Genomic DNA, 20927 nt, shown 5'->3' with positions numbered 1-20927 from the left:
ATGCCTGCATTAGGCTAGCCTCCTCCCTGTTACTTCCCACAAGCACACTATGGGGGGAATTCAAATGTTTGAAAAGTCGGTTGGGTGTCTGTTTTTTTCCTGTCTATTAGATTGGAAAAAACAGACACCCAACTGACTTTTCAAACAATTGAATACCCCCCACTGACTGTTAATCAGGCTGCATTAAGATTCAGTCTGCGATTGCCATCAGTAACCAATCACAATGCATGCACAGTGCAAAAAAAATTGTTCAACAACGCAGATATCGGCATAGCGTCCACCTTCGAATCTCAGCCTGCCTACTTTCTGGAATAGAGTGGGGGCTATAACCTGTGCACCTTCACTTTTTTAGACATAAGGCCCGTACACACTAGTCGATATATCGCCCGTTCTCTTGAACGGCCGATATATCGCGGGACCGTCGGCCAGTGTGTACGGCCGATACGTCTGTGAACTCCGTCGTTCACAGACGTATCGCGCCAGCCGCGCAGCACAGCCGAAGGCCAATATATCTACCGATATATTGGCGCGTCGCTGTGTGTGTACGGGGCGGTCGGCCGACCGCCCGTACACATGCGGCGGCCGGCGGTGATTGACAGCTGAACTGGGCGGGCGTGTGTACACGCCCGCCCAGTTCATGACGTCAGTCCCCGACGGATCGGGCAGTGTGTATGCACAGCACACTGCCCGATCCGTCCGTATATGTATCTGCAGATCAATTGATCTGCAGATATATCTATTAGTGTGTACCCACCTTTAGAGTGGATAATCTCAGTATGTACTCCCCGGTGAATGTTGTGAGACCAAATTTTGTTTATATGGAACGTTTCACCAGCTACAGTACTTGTCTTCAGTCCCCAACATATACAATGTAATGTGTACCTACTGCTCACAACATTAAATACTTTGTTTAAATATGTACAGTTTTCTTAAGAAACAACTGTAGTTTACCCCACAGTTTTCCAAAAATGAAAAAAAGGGCTACTTATGAATTCTGTGGATCATGGTCATTAAACATCATCAAAGTTTATTTATTAGGCTGCACAGAACTTTAGTGACGCATGGTGTAATATAAATGGGACATTATGGCACCGGTTTGAGCAGAATAAAGAGTGCTTGGATATAATTAATGACCTTATAAACAAAAGGCATACAGACAAGATTCATATAATAAGAAACATTGCAGCTAAGCTAATAAAAATGAATGACAAATCTCATGGCAAACAGAATCATTTAAAACTACAAGATTATAGGATAGGCATGACAGGTAGGAGCAATACAGTTTTTCAGAATAAAATGTACAATATGTTCCCAATTTTCCACAAAATCACATGGCAAACAGATTAATTCAGCACATGACAAAATGTATAATAAGGATGGAAAGAGGACAGACATGCGACAATATGGATAGATAACTGTGCCCATGACAGCTTACACTCTGGAAGGAAGGGGAAAGAAAGGGTAAGAGACATTAGCCTACTGAGCATAGCAATCTATGTGGGGACCTGAGGAGTGGGAGGTCAAGCAGTAAGTCAAGGCACAGTTACTGTAGGGATCAAGATGCTGTGGAGCCCCAGAAAGAAGAAGAGAGAAGATGTAAGCAATAGTGTGGGGGCCTTTATGAGCCAGGAATCTTGGTGTTGCATATTCACAAACGTCACCAGAGGCCTGATTTCAGTAGGAGGTCTGGTGGTGTTATGGGACAGTATGACACAGAGGCCAAGAAGGTGCAAGACCCAAGTGGCATGGGGCAGATATGGACCATGGACCCATATCTGCTCTATGGAGTAGATTTCTAAAAATCCAGTAGATTTTTATTTGTTTAGGCAGGCGCTGCAGTCTTGATTTCGGGGCTCAAGGACCAACAGCTTGGACAGGACAAGCTTTGAACCAGCTCTTCATTAAATGCTTCAGCATGTCCCCCTTCTCCTTCAGGTGGTATCAAGAGATGGCAGAGACATGTCTCACAGTTTATCAGAGCCCAGATTGGTGGGGATACCGTGGCTTTCCTGCAACTGCTCTTAACAGAAGCTATTACTGTTTTAAAGTGGTTCAGATGGACATGTTATTTAGTCGCAGATGAGGCATATGTAATGTGCTATAAAACGCTTCTGAGAGAGCCTTATGTATTGCAAGAAAAGGGAAGTGAAATAAAGAATTTTAACTTCTGGACCAATATTCATTGGTTTTTTCATAGGAAATACATGTTTGTCAGTGGCTGAAATTAATTCCTGAACCTAGATAAAATATGTTTTCTCATCTGTCATCTTTAACACATTTGTAAAATAAAGTGAGAACACTTTACAATTCCATAACGCAATTATTATCATCCATCTTTGTAAATTATGACTAGTGTTATCACTTAGCATTCTATTACACTGCAATCTTACTGAAGGAGACATCACATCGTGCATAGTAATTCTAGACAGTTTGAGATTTAGTAGATTCCACAAACTTTTGAAAAACTGATGAAAGGTAAAGTGTTTAGAATGTACTGCTGACAGTGAAGCATTTAGATATACTGTATAAACTAGTAGGGATAGTTAACTGCATTAATGTGATAAATACAACTGTATTGAGTCAGTAAAGTCGTTGCAAGGATGAACCTTAAATTAAAGGCTGCTGACAATGGGGGCAATTCCAAGTTGATCGCAGCAGGAATTTTGTTAGCAGTTGGGCAAAACCATATGCATTGCAGGAGAGGCAGATATAACATGTGCAGAGAGAGTTAGATTTGGGTGTGGTGTGTTCAATCTGCAATCTAAATTGCAGTGTAAAAATAAAGCAGCCAGTATTTACCCTGCACAGAAACAAAATAACCCACCCAAATCTTACTCTCTCTACACATGTTATATCTGCCTCCCCTGCGAGTAATTGGATACCACCCTGCAAAACAAATATCTAGTACCAATTTAATAATAATAACAACAAAAAACAATACACCAGTGCTGTTTCCATATATAGTACCTACTGTATAACTGTACTGTATCTTTCCTGTTCTTCTCTGGTTAATGGCTGTGGGGCAGATGTATCATGGCAATTTTCATGAAAATGTGAAAATGGAACTTTACACTTGATTTTCAAGTTAATGTAATGAGGGGAATTCAAATGTTTGAAAAGTCAATTGGGTGTCTGTTTTTTCCTGTCTATTAGATAGTAAAAACAGACACCCAACTGACTTTTCAAACAATTGAATCTCCCCGTATGTATTAAACTGTTAACACATTGGATATTGCAAATCTCTGTCACAAACTTAAAGCTGTAAAATACGCCAAAGGTCACAGGTGGGTTTTTTTTGTTGTTTTTTTTTTTCGAAAAGTGATATTTTTTTCAAATGCATCAAGCACAGAAAATTATTTTTATTTTCAAATTTGATTTCTTTCGCTTTTGCAATCTATTGATAGCTGCTTAGGCAGCATTTAATGAAAAGGCAGATTTTCCCATCCCTTCCTTGAATCTCTGTTCTTCCTCTCCCAGCACAGGGAAAATATCTTGGGGGCACCAGAAGATTGAATAGATTTTTTCCACTTATCAAAACATCTGATATTAAGAAATCCCCTCCTGCATACAGTACACACGTCTACGCTCATTTCAGCTAAATTTAACATGTCCTCACTAGTGACTTCCCTACTCATTTTTTTATCTCTTTGATTAGTGACACATATTACAACCAGAAGATACACTATATGGACAAAAGTAATCGGATGCCTGTTCATTACACCAAAAGGGACTGTAATGACATTGTATTCAAAGACATACACTTTAATATGGAGTTGGTCCCCCTTTTGCAACTTTAACAGCTTCCCCTCTTCTTGGAAGGCTTTGAAGGCCAGTTCTAGACTTTGTGGCACCCATGGCGAAAGGGGTGTGGCTTCATAGGGAATGGGCGTGGCCACAGTTAGGCCCCCAGTAGTTGTGCCCCTTGTAGCTGTGCCTCCAGTAGATTTGCCCCCAGTGGTTGTGCCCCCAGTAGATTTTCCCCCTGTAGATTTGCCGCCTTTAGCTGTGCCACCAGTAGATTTGCCCCCAGTAGTTGTGCCCCCAGTAGATTTGCCCCCTGTAGATGTGCCCCCTGTAGTTGTGCCCCCCGTAGCTGTGCCCCATGTAGCTGTACCCCCTGTAATTGTGCCTCCTAGTAGCGCCGCATTACAAACACAAAATAAATATGTACTCACCAGCCCTGCTCCTGTACCCGACCGCTGCTGCCACTGCTGCCCTCCGTCTCTGGCTGCCTGCTCCTCTTTATAGGAGAGACATCATGACGTCTCTCCCATAGCGCCGCACAGACACTAGAGGTCAATTATGACCTCTAGCGTCTGACAACGGCGCCGGCTGCAGTGGGTACCCACACAGCCCACAGCGCCTGTTGCAGTCGGGTGCGGGTGGGCAGTGGGCGCCTGCGGGGTGACTGCAGCCGCAGAGCCCAGGGCACCCGCCCTGCTTGCCCGTGCCTATAACCGCTTCTGAAGGCTTTCCACAAGATTTTGTAGTGTTTCTGTGGGAATTTGTGCCCATTCATTCTGTAGAGCATTTATGAGGTCAGTCACTGATGTTGGATGAGTAGGCCTGGCTCGCAATCTCTGTTCCAGTTCATCCCAAACGTGCTCGATGGGGTTGTTCTTCCACACCAAATTCATCAAACAATTGGGGTGATTCAGACCTGATCGCTAGGGCTGCTAAAATTGTAGCCCTGCAAATAGATGGTCGCCGCCCAAGGGGAGTGAATATTCGCCGTGCAAGTGTGCGATCGCATGTGTATGCCAAGCTGCTAAAAAAACCCTCAGTCAGCGGACAGCTGGAAATCCATTCACACCTCCCTCACCAGTGGCTGGTTTTTATATGTGTGTACAGTCTCTGCGCAGCCCAGGACTTACTCCTATCAGAACGGGCTGATCGGGGGCCGGAGCTGACATCACACACCCTCCTTGAAAACGCTTGGGCACGCAGTTACCACCCACAAACGGCTTCCTCCTGTGAATCAGCATGTGAATGGCTGTGCAATTAGAATTTTTGCACCAGCCTGTCGCTGCCTGGCGATGCCTGGTGTTGCTAGCCGACGTGTGTGTGCATTGCGGTGTATACACATGCATAGTTAATGCCTGATCACCCGCTATGCACAGCAGCGATCAGGTCTGAATCAGGCCCCATATCTTTATAGTCTTTGCTTTGTGCACTGGGGCACAGTCATGTTGGATTAGAAAAGGGCCTTCCCCAAATTGTTGCCTCAAAGTTGGAAGCATAGCAATGTCCAAAATGTCTTGGTATGCTGAAGCATTACGTTTGCCCTTCACTGGAGATAAGGGGCCTGGCCCAAACCCTGAAAAACAGCCCCGTACCATTATCCCTCCGCCACCGTTGGCATACAGGAGTCAGGCAGGTAACGTTTTCCTGGCATCCGCCAAACCCAAACTCACCAATCTGACTGCCAGAGAAGCGTGATTCGTCACTCCACAGAACACATTTCCACTTCTCTGCAGTCCAGTGTTGGTGAGCTTTACACCACTCCATCCGATGCTTGGCATTGTACTTGGTTATATGAGGCTTGCATGCAGCTGCTCGACCATGGAAACCCATTCCACTAAGCTCCCACCGCACAGCTTTTGTGCTTACATTAATGCCAGTGGAAGTTTGAAACTCTTCAGCTATGGAATCAGCAGAACGTTAGCGATTTTATGCACCATGCTCTTTAGCAGTCGTTGACCCTGCTCTTTGATTTTACGTGGTCTTCTGCTTCGTGGCTGAGTTGCTGTGTTCCACTATAATAACCTAATAATATCACTTACAGTTGACCGGGGAATATCCGGCAGAGTTGAAATTTTACGAACTTTATTATTGCAAAGGTGGAACCCTACCACAGTACCACGCTTGAAGTCACAACCCATTTTGTACAGTATCACAAATGTTTCCAATTGGAGACTGTATGGCTAGGTGCTTGATATTATAAACCTGTGGCAATGGGTCTGAATGAAACACCTGAATTCAATAATTAACAGGTGTGGCCAAATACTTTTGTCCATATAGTGTATATACAGTACTTTTCTATACTTGTAAAGAAAAAAAGAATAATGTAAACACAAGAATATCAAAATAAGTACACTGTGATAAAATAACACCAAACCATCAATGATGTATGTATCATTAATTTAACATTTTAACAATAGTTCAATATTGTTATGATCATTTGGTATCTTCAATTTATTATTTGCAATATCAAGGTGCATAAAAAAAAATATTTTTCCAAAATGATCATATAAAATCTAAATTTGACCAATCAGTCAGTCCATTTTCAAATAGTTTGTTTATTTTTGACCCCAGTTGGTGCCGTAAAATAATTGTGTACTATGTTTGTACAGTATTTTGTTTTTCAATATAATAGCTTTGAAAATACTTTTTACATTTTTAGTCACCTTTGCTATAGATGATTTTTGTTGTCTTATGTTGTAGCTATTTTGCAACATATTGCAGGAACATACAGTATGCTTTTCAAATTTTGACTTGAGCTGCAACGCCGACCATTTATTGCAGGGGGAACCGCTTAGGACATATAAACATACATGATATCATGTAATATATGTGCGGGCTGGGTTCCCTGGGGATTGGATGCGCTGTATCTGGAGCCATACGGCACCCGGGAATCAGCATAAGGCTTCACACACTCCTTCTAAGTCTGCCCCTAGACTACCAGTGTCTACATTCACAGGAGTCTGGGAGCAGACTTAGTAGTGTATGAAACCTTATGCTGATTGACAGGTGCCTCACAGCTCCAGATACACTCAGCACACCTGATGTCTGGGGGAGCCAGCCAACACATATATTACATACATGATAACATGTATATTTATATGTGCTAAGTGATTCTCCCCTACACTATACGCTTGGTGCTGCAGCCACCGCTACTTTTGTACATTCTGGTGAAAAGCCTTTGTCACAATAAAAAATAATTTTCTCATTAAAAAAAAACTGCAATTAATAATACATCTGGGGGGTTTAGACTAGATGTAGAACTACTACATCACATTTAATTTCAAACCTACAGAAGCATGAACTGCTGCAATCCATTATTATTTATTTGAGAGTGAAAGCAAGTGTCTGGTTGATAAACTTTAGTGAAAATTTTCCACCTGAATGCAATGATAGTAAATATGTCTTAGAATGTCCTGAATTGCTGACCAGCATCATCATTTGGCAAAGTGACTTCATTAAGTTACGTTTAATAAGAAGTTGCATGTACATTTCTTGTTTAATATGACGTTAAATGCAGACTGGTGTGTAGACAGTGATCAGATAGGGAGGAGTATGAAATTGAAAGTGTTCAGTGTCAGAGTCATGTCCTCTATAGGAAAAGGCAGAATGTGGGGCTTTATTCAGCTTCAGTTGCGGTTTTGCTAATTTAGCAAAACTGCAACTGATTGCGTTCGCATGCTAGTGGCAGCCCAACAAAGGGCAAGGCCAACCAGCATCTAATGGTGGCCAGCGATGCGACCGCAATCCAATTGCGATCACCTTGCTACATAAGTGAAGCCCCTTGCCTCCACAGCCTGGCTGTGAAGACAGTCGGGCCCCTGCCATTTTTCTGTTCACAGTGGCTGTATGTGATGTCACACGGCCGCCCCGAACCCGCCCCCGGAAATGATGCATCAGCAGTGGGTGTCCCTATGCTCAGGTTAGCCTCTGGCTATATTAGCATATAATGGCAATTGCGAACAGCAAAAGAACACAATGGTAGCAGCAAGAACAACCACATCTGAATTAGGCCCTTGATGTGGCCACCCTCTATGACATTGGTCTCTGTCTCTTTCAGATATCTCTATGTGAATCACTCAGAGAAACAGCAATCACTACAAAGGGGATCTGCCATACGTCACTACTGTACCAGAAGAAGCTAAGCTTGATTCATTTTATTGTACTTGTCAGAAACACAATATGTTGATAAAACATTTTTCATTGTATTTATTAGTATTTGCAATAAAATGTATTTTTAAATATATGCATTTTTTTGAGGGAAGAATAAACTTTAGGTGTAGCCCGGGTTACTGTAATAAAGAAAATATAGATCTTTCCTTAATATTCACCCATCATTCCAACAAATGATTTTTTTGATCTAACTGAAATTACAACGGCAGAAGCTGCTGGCTTGTGCTGATAATATCATTATATGTTTCACCATGGCCTCCAAATAGCTCATACTGAATGTTATTTTAGTAGTTCTTCATCCGATTCCAGCTTTCCAGAGTCCAATTTAATTAACTTCTTTTCCAGCCGCTGAGATATGAGATCTTTCCTGGTGATCATTCCAACGGCCTTGTTCTGAAGATCTACAACCGTGAGATGGCGGAGTCCGAGTGTTCGAAACACAACATATGTCCGCTGAAGTGAGAAATTAGCATGAACGGACACTGCAGACTTATTAACATAGGGCTCCTATGGAAAGAGAGCTTGGGATTAGGACATCTCATTTAAAGCTTAGGGAAATCATTTTAAGAGTGTTATAGAAAAGTGGAAGAACAACATATTTTACTTATGTGCTAAGGTGCACTAATAATTGCATATTTTACCCTTATGCTCATCTATTTCAGTTTTCCTAAGTATGGTCTGACCAAAGATGGCAGTCCAGAATTGTGGTGACTGCTGCACTTGCAGGGGAATATGATCCTTTGTCAGTGACCCAAAAACTGTATAATAATATAAAATAAACTAATCAGAGTTGAACTGCCTCACAGGGCTCCTAATTCAGATCTGATCGCAGCAGCAAATTTGTTAGCAGATAGGAAAAACCATGTGCACTGAAGTGAGGCAGATATAATGTGCAGAGAGAGTTAAATTTGGGTGGGTTATCTTGTTTCTGTGCAGGGTAAATACTGGCTGCTTTATTTTTACACTGCAATTTAGATTTCAGTTTGAACACACCCCACCCAAATCTAACTCTCTCTGCACATGTTATATCTGCCCTAACAAATTTGCTGCTACGATCAGGTCTGAATTAGGCCTAGGGTCATAAGGCACAGGGTTAATGCTTGATGCAAGTATGATTTTAATATAAAACAAGGAACAGTAAATTCCCACAATACCACATTTAGGGGGACATGTACTAAGCAGTGATAAAAGTGGAGAAGTGAGCCAGTGGAGAAGTTGCCCATGGCAACCAATTCTAAATGTTATGCAAATTCTAAATGTTATGTTATCGCTGATTGGTTGCCACGGGCGACTTCTCCACTGGCTCACTTCTCCACTTTTATCAACGCTTAGTACATATCCACCTTAATGCCTGATTCAGAGATGTATGCAAATCACACAGCAGCTGCATTTTTGTATGTAGCGGCTGTGTGATAATATGCTAATACTGCAAAAGGAGTCTTGTGTAAATAGACGCCTCTTATTGGCTTCTCTGATCTGCTGCTGTGTCCAGGAATGCAGCATCGGATCATCTGCATGAATATCGGTCATCTGAGTAAACCTCAGGTTGCCCAGGGTGCTGCTGAAGCCAGTGAAGCTGCGTCATTGGGAATTCACACTGCTGACGCCAGTGAAGTTGCGTCCACTGACTTCAGCACGCCCAGAAAACGAGGGCTGACATGCACATTCTGTACGTGTCTGAATTAGGCCATAGACTGTAAACTACATGAATAGGTCTATAGTTTAGTTTATGATATGCACATTTTTATGTAATAATTGTTCCAACATTGCACGGTACTGTAGTATAGATTGATGTTATATAAATACTAATTAACCCACTGTTTTAAGTGGCTATATAGTCATTCCCAACTGTACTTATGTGAAAAAATATTGTCAGTTTAATGGGATATATGCACTGTGTGTACAGTAAGTACATGGCTGTTATACCAAGCAGATTCTCGCCGTGATACTAAATGAAACCATACTTTCTGTACAGTGAATCAACTGTAAAAATAAAGTGCTGAAAGCAAGGTTTGTTAAACCATATACCACAGGCTTACCTTGAGGTATTGTGACTGGAATGAATCCAAGTATTAAGATTGAGAATTAAATCACCTGATGCTATTTTGCTCTATAGCTGTAGTTTATTTTATGTGTAAAACCTCTTTACAGTCTATTTCATTTCCTTGATAGTAAAGAATACTGTGCTGCGGGAATGTGGGTGGCTGTGAGAATTAAGGAACCTGTTCAATGTACATCCAGACGGCAACATTCTTACTGTTAGCATGTTGTGAGCTCTGACATTCTAATGTAAATATAACAGACAGAAAAAGATTTTCTCAGACTTCTTTTGCTACAAAAATATAATCTTTCAGGCTGCAGATGTATCATCAAAATTGCAGGACAGTAGTTTACAAGGCAATATATTTTAAAGGACCACCAAGCCTTAGCTATAACTCAATTGTCTCAATATAAAATCTTGAGCTATTCATAAATAGTTTTAAAAGTAGCCACAACTACATAAACCTTATATTTGGCGTCTTATACAGTATATGTGTTTTGTATAGCTAAGTGAAGAAAATTGTTCTGATACTCATTTCAGAATCAGAAGACTTGATAAGAAAATCTTCCCCCCACAATCATTGCTTTGCATCAGGTATCTACCACTTCCACCACCATCAATATACTGTATATGTATTACAAAGGCTAGGCGCTCCCTCTCCTATATAACCACAAAATAGCACAACGAAAACTATAAATGGCAAAAATATAATAGTGCTTTTGCATTCCCCGTCCAATAACACTGACACAGAGAAACAAATTGGATCTGCTCTTTGAGAAACGAGCTACTGTCGTTTCTGACTTCTTCTTTTTTTCAAAAGGAGAACAGCAGCAGCACTACTGCTATTTCCGTCAGTCAGATTTGATAAAAGAGTTGACAGGCACTAGGACCCGCCACGGCTCTAACAGCAAGTCCGTGTGGTAACCAATGGGGAGGCTGGATCTACAGCTCCAGCATCCCCATGCTCACACCGCAACCTACCTCCCCCACTGCCAGCCGGCCAGAGTCCAGCCCAGGCGTGGGGTTCAAATGCCAGCATCGAGTAAGACTGTTACTTATGACGGTGCAAAAGGCTTCATTAGCCCTCACTGCACAGTTTCCCAGCGCTTCCTCCTCCACTTCCTTTACTACCATGCTAGGTGCAGTCAAACTCAGCCTCAGTTTTGAGAAGGCGGCCCGTGTGATTGTGACAAGGCTGTCCTGCAGATGTCTTATCAAAGATGAGCAGTTTGAGTCCTGCAGTCTGAGTCTCAGTGCATTGCCAAAAAATAAGAATTTACTTACCGATAATTCTATTTCTCATAGTCCGTAGTGGATGCTGGGAACTCCGAAAGGACCATGGGGAATAGCGGCTCCGCAGGAGACTGGGCACAAAAGTAAAAGCTTTAGGACTAGCTGGTGTGCACTGGCTCCTCCCCCTATGACCCTCCTCCAAGCCTCAGTTAGGATACTGTGCCCGGACGAGCGTACACAATAAGGAAGGATTTTGAATCCCGGGTAAGACTCATACCAGCCACACCAATCACACCGTACAACCTGTGATCTGAACCCAGTTAACAGCATGATAACAGAGGAGCCTCTGAAAAGATGGCTCACAACAATAATAACCCGATTTTTGTAACTATGTACAAGTATTGCAGACAATCCGCACTTGGGATGGGCGCCCAGCATCCACTACGGACTATGAGAAATAGAATTATCGGTAAGTAAATTCTTATTTTCTCTGACGTCCTAGTGGATGCTGGGAACTCCGTAAGGACCATGGGGATTATACCAAAGCTCCCAAACGGGCAGGAGAGTGCGGATGACTCTGCAGCACCAATTGAGAGAACTCCAGGTCCTCCTCAGCCAGGGTATCAATTTTGTAGAATTTTACAAACGTATTTGCTCCTGACCAAGTAGCTGCTCGGCAAAGTTGTAAAGCCGAGACCCCTCGGGCAGCCGCCCAAGATGAGCCCATCTTCCTTGTGGAGTGGGCATTTACAGATTTTTGGCTGTGGCAGGCCTGCCACAGAATGTGCAAGCTGAATTGTACTACAAATCCAACGAGCAATAGTCTGCTTAGAAGCAGGAGCACCCAGCTTGTTGGGTGCATACAGGATAAACAGCGAGTCAGATTTTCTGACTCCAGCCATCCTGGAAACATATATTTTCAGGGCCCTGACAACGTCTAGCAACTTGGAGTCCTCCAAGTCCCTAGTAGCCGCAGGCACCACAATAGGTTGGTTCAGGTGAAACGCTGAAACCACCTTAGGGAGAAACTGAGGACGAGTCCTCAATTCCGCCCTGTCCGAATGGAAAATCAGATAAGGGCTTTTACAGGATAAAGCCGCCAATTCTGACACGCGCCTGGCCCAGGCCAGGGCCAACAGCATGACCACTTTCCATGTGAGATATTTTAACTCCACAGATTTAAGTGGTTCAAACCAATGTGACTTTTTGGAACCCAAAAACTACATTGAGATCCCAAGGTGCCACTGGAGGCACAAAAGGAGGCTGTATATGCAGTACCCCTTTTACGACGTCTGAACTTCAGGGACTGAAGCTAGTTCTTTTTGGAAGAAAATTGACAGGGCCGAAATTTGAACCTTAATGGACCCCAATTTCAGGCCCATAGACACTCCTGTTTGCAGGAAATGTAGGAATCGACCCAGTTGAATTTCCTCCGTCGGGCCTTACTGGCCTCGCACCACGCAACATATTTTCGCCAAATGCGGTGATAATGTTTTGCAGTTACATCCTTCCTGGCTTTGATCAGGATAGGGATGACCTCATCCGGAATGCCTTTTTTCCTTCAGGATCCGGCGTTCAACCGTCATGCCGTCAAACGCAGTCGCGGTAAGTCTTGGAACAGACAGGGTCCTTGCTGAAGCAGGTCCCTTCTTAGAGGTAGAGGCCACGGATCCTCCGTGAGCATCTTTTGAAGTTCCGGTTACCAAGTCCTTCTTGGCCAATCTGGAGCCACGAATATAGTGCTTACTCCTCTCCATCTTATCAATCTCAGTACCTTGGGTATGAGAGGCAGATGAGGGAACACATACACTGACTGGTACACCCACGGTGTTACCAGAGCGTCTACAGCTATTGCCTGAGGGTCCCTTGACCTGGCGCAATACCTGTCGAGTTTTTCCCAACGGTTTATAATCATGTGGAAGACTTCTGGGTGAAGTCCCCACTCTCCCGGGTGGAGGTCGTGTCTGCTGAGGAAGTCTGCTTCCCAGTTGTCCACTCCCGGAATTGCTGACAGTGCTATCACATGATTTTCCGCCCAGCGAAGAATCCTTGCAGCTTCTGCCATTGCCCTCCTGCTTCTTGTGCCACCCTGTCTGTTTACGTGGGTGACTGCCGTGATGTTGTCCGACTGGATCAACACCGGCTGACCTTGAAGCAGAGGTCTTGCTAAGCTTAGAGCATTGTAAATGGCCCTTAGCTTCAGGATATTTATGTGAAGTGATGTCTCCAGGCTTGACCATAAGCCCTGGAAATTCCTTCCCTGTGTGACTGCTCCCCAGCCTCGCAGGCTGGCATCCGTGGTCACCAGGACCCAGTCCTGAATGCCGAATCTGCGGCCCTCTAGAAGATGAGCACTCTGCAACCACCACAGGAGGGACACCCTTGTTCTTGGTGACAGGGTTATCCGCTGATGCATCTGAAGATGCGACCCGGACCATTTGTCCAGCAGGTCCCACTGGAAAGTTCTTGAGTGGAATCTGCCGAATGGGATTGCTTCGTAGGAAGCCACCATTTTACCCAGAACCCTTGTGCATTGATGCACTGAGACTTGGCTCGGTTTTAGGAGGTTCCTGACTAGCTCGGATAACTCCCTGGCTTTCTCCTCCGGGAGAAACACCTTTTTCTGGACTGTGTCCAGGATCATCCCTAGGAACAGAAGACGAGTCGTCGGAACCAGCTGCGATTTTGGAATATTGAGAATCCAATCGTGCTGCCGCAACACTACCTGAGATAGTGCTACACCGACCTCCAACTGTTCCCTGGATCTTACCCTTATCAGGGAATCGTCCAAGTAAGGGATAACTAAAATTCCCTTCCTTCGAAAGAATATCATCATTTCGGCCATTACCTTGGTAAAGACCCGGGGTGCCGTGGACCATCCATACGGCAGCGTCTGAACTGATAGTGACAGTTCTGTACCATAAACCTGAGGTACCCTTGGTGAGAAGGGTAAATTTGGACATGAAGGTAAGCATCCTTGATGTCCCGAGACATCATGTAGTCCCCTTCTTCCAGGTTCGCAATCACTGCTCTGAGTGACTCAATCTTGAATTTGAACCTCTGTATGTAAGTGTTCAAAGATTTTAGATTTAGAATCGGTCTCACCGAGCCGTCCGGCTTCGGTACCACAACAGTGTGGAATAATACCCCGTTCCCTGTTGCAGGAGGGGTACCTTGATTATCACCTGCTGGGAATACAGCTTGTGAATGGCTTCCAAAACTGTCTCCCTGTCAGAAGGAGACATCGGTAAAGCCGACTTTAGGAAACGGCGAGGGGGAGACGTCTCGAATTCCAATTTGTACCCCTGAGATATCACCTGAAGGATCCAGGGGTCTACTTGCGAGTGAGCCCACTGCGCGCTGAAATTCATTTGAGACGGGCCCCCCACCGTGCCTGATTCTGCTTGTAAAGCCCCAGCGTCATACTGAGGGCTTGGCAGAGGCGGGAGAGGGTTTCTGTTCCTGGGAACTGGCTGATTTCTGCAGCCTTTTTCCTCTCCCTCTGTCACGGGGCAGAAATGAGGAACCTTTTGCCCGCTTGTCCATGAAAAGACTGCGCCTGATAATACGGTGTCTTCTCATGTTGAGAGGCGACCTGGGGTACAAACGTGGATTTCCCAGCTGTTGCCGTGGCCACCAGGTCTGAAAGACCGACCCCAAATAACTCCTCCCCTTAATAAGGCAATACTTCCAAATGCCGTTTGAAATCCGCATCACCTGACCACTGTCGTGTCCATAACCCTCTACTGGTAGAAATGGACAACGCACTTAGACTTGATGCCAGTCGGCAAATATTCCGCTGTGCATCACGCATATATAGAAATGCATCTTTTAAATGCTCTATAGGCAAAAATATACTGTCCCTATCTAGGGTATCAATATTTTCAGTCAGGGAATCCGACCACGCCAACCCAGCACTGCACATCCAGGCTGAGGCGATTGCTGGTCGCAGTATAACACCAGTATGTGTGTAAATACATTTTAGGATACCCTCCTGCTTTCTATCAGCAGGATCCTTAAGGGCGGCCATCTCAGGAGAGGGTAGAGCCCTTACAAGCGTGTGAGCGCTTTATCCACCCTAGGGGGTGTTTCCCAACGCACCCTAACCTCTGGCGGGAAAGGATATAATGCCAATAACATTTTAGAAATTATCAGTTGTTATCGGGGGAAACCCACGCATCATCACACACCTCATTTAATTTCTCAGATTCAGGAAAACTACAGGTAGTTTTTCCTCACCGAACATAATACCCCTTTTTGGTGGTACTCGTATTATCAGAAATGTGTAAAACATTTTTCATTGCCTCAATCATGTAACGTGTGGCCCTACTGGAAGTCACATTTGTCTCTTCACCGTCGACACTGGAGTCAGTATCCGTGTCGGCGTCTATATCTGCCATCTGAGGTAACGGGCGCTTTAGAGCCCCTGACGGCCTATGAGACGTCTGGACAGGCACAAGCTGAGTAGCCGGCTGTCTCATGTCAACCACTGTCTTTTATACAGAGCTGACACTGTCACGTAATTCCTTCCAACAGTTCATCCACTCAGGTGTCGACCCCCTAGGGGGTGACATCACTATTACAGGCAATCTGCTCCGTCTCCACATCATTTTTCTCCTCATACATGTCGACACAAACGTACCGACACACAGCACACACACAGGGAATGCTCTGATAGAGGACAGGACCCCACTAGCCCTTTGGGGAGACAGAGGGAGAGTTTGCCAGCACACACCAGAGCGCTATATATATACAGGGATAACCTTATATAAGTGTTTTTCCCCTTATAGCTGCTGTATCTTTAATACTGCGCGTAATTAGTGCCCCCCCTCTCTTTTTTAACCCTTTCTGTAGTGTAGTGACTGCAGGGGAGAGCCAGGGAGCTTCCCTCCAACGGAGCTGTGAGGGAAAATGGCGCCAGTGTGCTGAGGAGATAGGCTCCGCCCCCTTATCGGCGGCCTTATCTCCCGTTTTTCTATGTATTCTGGCAGGGGTTAAATGCATCCATATAGCCCAGGAGCTATATGTGATGTATTTTTTTGCCATCTAAGGTATTTTTATTGCGTCTCAGGGCGCCCCCCCCCCAGCGCCCTGCACCCTCAGTGACCGGAGTGTGAAGTGTGCTGAGAGCAATGGCGCACAGCTGCGGTGCTGTGCGCTACCTTATTGAAGACAGGACGTCTTCTGCCGCCGATTTTCCGGACCTCTTCTGCTCTTCTGGCTCTGTAAGGGGGACGGCGGCGCGGCTCTGGGACCCATCCATGGCTGGGCCTGTGATCGTCCCTCTGGAGCTAATGTCCAGTAGCCTAAGAAGCCCAATCCACTCTGTACGCAGGTGAGTTCGCTTCTTCTCCCCTTAGTCCCTCGATGCAGTGAGCCTGTTGCCAGCAGGACTCATTGAAAATAAAAAACCTAATTTAAACTTTTACTCTAAGCAGCTCAGGAGAGCCACCTAGATTGCACCCTTCTCGTTCGGGCACAAAAATCTAACTGAGGCTTGGAGGAGGGTCATAGGGGGAGGAGCCAGTGCACACCAGCTAGTCCTAAAGCTTTTACTTTTGTGCCCAGTCTCCTGCGGAGCCGCTATTCCCCATGGTCCTTTCGGAGTTCCCAGCATCCACTAGGACGTCAGAGAAACAAGGTATGCTGCACTTGCCACCACCAACTACAAACTTTAATAATTATATTGTGCTGGGGTGCCTTCCAGGCTCCCATAACTAATGGAACAGGTGACCAACATTTCAAGGCCCAATCAGCCTTTTCATCAAGGCGAAACATTGGCAATAAACCAGGATGCACTCCTACAACCAATCATTACCTGATGGCGTATTCTGTGAGGCCACCCCCCTGTGATACCACACCCCTTATCTGGGAGCACGCGTGCCTTAGGTGCATGTAAACTATAACTATTACCGTTACCCTATCATGGTGCCTCCCCTTTCATTTTCTCCAGGATCCGCCCCTGCTACCATGTTATTTTGTTAATAGCTTTAAGTTATCCAGGAGAGGAAGTACCTAGTGTTTATATCCTTTATTCTTTTATAAATAAAGGTTCCATTTTATCCAATGATGTGGGTTAATAGAACTGATCTGGTTGCTAAGCACTATGCGTGGCTAGATCGCATGGGCATTTGCTAGCTCAATCACAGGTTGTTCTTATATTGTCATCTGCCAGCTTTAATTGTATCATTTATGGCCATATGAAGGTAATTGCAATATTGCCATCCACATTGGCAGACTGTGTGGTCAGCTCTGTTGATAGCTCTTTTAGATTAGGAAACTTGAACTTTTGATTAATTAACTAGCTGATCATAATATATGGGATCCCCTGTAATCCAGTATTTCTACCTACAGTAACTGCTAAGTACTGTACATCAGTAGATCTTGTCAGTCAGTTATACTGTTGTTGTGAGGAATCAGGGATGAGACGCACTGGCATATCTATGGGCTGCATACTAGGAAGGGACGGGGGAAGAAGCTCACACTGGGATCCATTCTAGCAATGGTGGTAGACAGGATAGCAGGGTACCTGGAGCATCATATATTATTTAGTGAAATTAATATGTACTATGCAGCCTAATACAATAAATGGATGATAATTTATAGATAATGGACATACTAGAAGCAATGATGGAGAGCCTTCGCACTCCAGCTGTTGTTGAACTACACATCCTAGCATGCCCTGCTACAGTTTTGCTATTTGGCCATGCTAAAACATTAGCAGGGCATGCTGAGATGTGTAGTTCAATAACAACTGGAGTGCCAAGGTTCCCCATCACTGTTAGAGCATTGTTTCCCAAACCTGTTTCTCATAGCCCTCTCACAGTCCAGACCTGGTGATATCCATTTTTCAACATATAAGGGTAAACGAAACTGACTGAGGTGGTAATTGTGCCACCTGTGCTCATGCATGGATATCCTTAGTGCCTGGCCTGTGTGTGAGCCATGAGTACCTTGTTCGGGAAACACTACTAGAGTATACATTATAAGTGCAAAAAGACAAATCTAAATAGATTTAGGGGGAGATTCAATTGGCTGTGGTAAATTACTGTGTTTAATTGATTCACCGGTGGCATTTCAATTAACCCCGATAGCCAGCACTATTGTCGATTTTATTTCACCTGCCCAGAGGCAGGAGAAACAAAATCATCGACAAGTGTTATGTTTTCATGGCCGCGATCTTGAAAACACATGGATTCGGGAACTTATCCTTGATCCTGTGTGCTTTTATGAGAAAAGGACACAAAAGAAACAGGGGGTAATCGTATTAACTAGAGATGAGCGGGTTCGGTTTCTCTGAATCCGAACCCGCACGAACTTCATGTTTTTTTTCACGGGTCCGAGCGACTCGGATCTTCCCGCCTTGCTCGGTTAACCCGAGCGCGCCCGAACGTCATCATGACGCTGTCGGATTCTCGCGAGACTCGGATTCTATATAAGGAGCCGCGCGTCGCCGCCATTTTCACACGTGCATTGAGATTGATAGGGAGAGGACGTGGCTGGCGTCCTCTCCATTTAGATTAGAAGAGAGAGAGAGAGAGATTGACCTGATTTACTGGAGATTAGGAGTACTGTAGAACTGTAGAGAGTGCAGAGTTTACTAGTGACTGACCACAGTGACCACCAGACAGTGCAGTTTTATTTAATATATCCGTTCTCTGCCTGAAAAAAACGATACACAGTGACTCAGTCACATACCATATCTGTGTGCACTGCTCAGCCCAGTGTGCTGCATCATCTATGTATATATCTGACTGTGCTCAGCTCACACATCTTATAATTGTGGGGGAGACTGGGGAGCACTGCAGTGCCAGTTATAGGTTATAGCAGGAGCCAGGAGTACATATTATTATTAAAATTAAACAGTGCACACTTTTGCTGCAGGAGTGCCACTGCCAGTGTGACTGACCAGTGACCTGACCACACTGACCACCAGTATAGTTAGTAGTATAGTATACTATATTGTGATTGCCTGAAAAAGTTAAACACTCGTATCTGACTGTGCTCAGCTCACACATCTTATAATTGTGGGGGAGACTGGGGAGCACTGCAGTGCCAGTTATAGGTTATAGCAGGAGCCAGGAGTACATATTATTATTAAAATTAAACAGTGCACACTTTTGCTGCAGGAGTGCCACTGCCAGTGTGACTGACCAGTGACCTGACCACACTGACCACCAGTATAGTTAGTAGTATAGTATACTATATTGTGATTGCCTGAAAAAGTTAAACACTCGTCGTGTGACTTCACTTGTGTGGTGTTTTTTTTTTTATTCTATAAAAAACTCATTCTGCTGACAGACAGTGTCCAGCAGGTCCGTCATTATATAATATATACCTGTCCGGCTGCAGTAGTGATATATATATATTTTTTATATCATTATTTATCATCCAGTCGCAGCAGACACAGTACGGTAGTTCACGGCTGTAGCTACCTCTGTGTCGGCACTCGGCAGTCCGTCCATAATTGTATACCACCTACCCGTGGTTTTTTTTTCTTTCTTCTTTATACATACATACTACTACTACTACATCTCTTTATCAACCAGTCTATATTAGCAGCAGACACAGTACAGTACGGTAGTCCACGGCTGTAGCTACCTCTGTGTCGGCACTGGGCAGTCCGTCCATAATTGTATACCACCTACCCGTGGTTTTTTTTTCTTTCTTCTTTATACATACATACATACTACTACTACTACATCTCTTTATCAACCAGTCTATATTAGCAGCAGACACAGTACAGTACGGTAGTCCACGGCTGTAGCTACCTCTGTGTCGGCACTGGGCAGTCCGTCCATAATTGTATACCACCTACCCGTGGTTTTTTTTTCTTTCTTCTTTATACATACATACTACTACTACTACATCTCTTTATCAACCAGTCTATATTAGCAGCAGACACAGTACAGTACGGTAGTCCACAGCTGTAGCTACCTCTGTGTCGGCACTGGGCAGTCCGTCCATAATTGTATACCACCTACCCGTGGTTTTTTTTTCTTTCTTCTTTATACATACATACTACTACTACATCTCTTTATCAACCAGTCTATATTAGCAGCAGACACAGTACAGTACGGTAGTCCACGGCTGTAGCTACCTCTGTGTCGGCACTCAGCAGTCCATCCATAATTGTATACTAGTATCCATCCATCTCCATTGTTTACCTGAGGTGCCTTTTAGTTGTGCCTATTAAAATATGGAGAACAAAAATGTTGAGGTTCCAAAATTAGGGAAAGATCAAGATCCACTTCCACCTCGTGCTGAAGCTGCTGCCACTAGTCATGGCCGAGACGATGAAATGCCAGCAACGTCGTCTGCCAAGGCCGATGCCCAATGTCATAGTACAGAGCATGTCAAATCCAAAACACCAAATATCAGTAAAAAAAGGACTCCAAAACCTAAAATAAAATTGTCGGAGGAGAAGCGTAAACTTGCCAATATGCCATTTACCACACGGAGTGGCAAGGAACGGCTGAGGCCCTGGCCTATGTTCATGGCTAGTGGTTCAGCTTCACATGAGGATGGAGGCACTCAGCCTCTCGCTAGAAAAATGAAAAGACTCAAGCTGGCAAAAGCAGTAGCACCGCAAAGAACTGTGCGTTCTTCGAAATCCCAAATCCACAAGGAGAGTCCAATTGTGTCGGTTGCGATGCCTGACCTTCCCAACACTGGACGTGAAGAGCATGCGCCTTCCACCATTTGCACGCCCCCTGCAAGTGCTGGAAGGAGCACCCGC

At 44.5% G+C, this 20927-nt stretch overlaps 1 protein-coding gene across 1 annotated transcript in view; it reads right to left on the bottom strand.

The window, feature by feature from the left end:
• Positions 1-7883: 7883 nt before the first annotated feature.
• LOC134929650 (chloride channel protein C-like) overlaps positions 7884-20927 on the bottom strand; it is a 563568-nt gene continuing 550524 nt past the window's right edge. Inside the window, exon 19 of the mRNA XM_063925230.1 lies at positions 7884-8421. Within this exon, the coding sequence (XP_063781300.1) occupies positions 8194-8421 (228 nt within the window). The 3' untranslated portion in view covers positions 7884-8193. The remainder of the gene's footprint in view (positions 8422-20927) is intronic.

This window comes from Pseudophryne corroboree, chromosome 5 (genome assembly GCF_028390025.1).
Source record: "Pseudophryne corroboree isolate aPseCor3 chromosome 5, aPseCor3.hap2, whole genome shotgun sequence".
Taxonomy (NCBI): Eukaryota; Metazoa; Chordata; class Amphibia; order Anura; family Myobatrachidae; genus Pseudophryne; species Pseudophryne corroboree.
The sequence above is the reverse complement of the archived record's forward strand: the minus strand, read 5'-3'. Positions and strand labels throughout refer to the sequence as shown.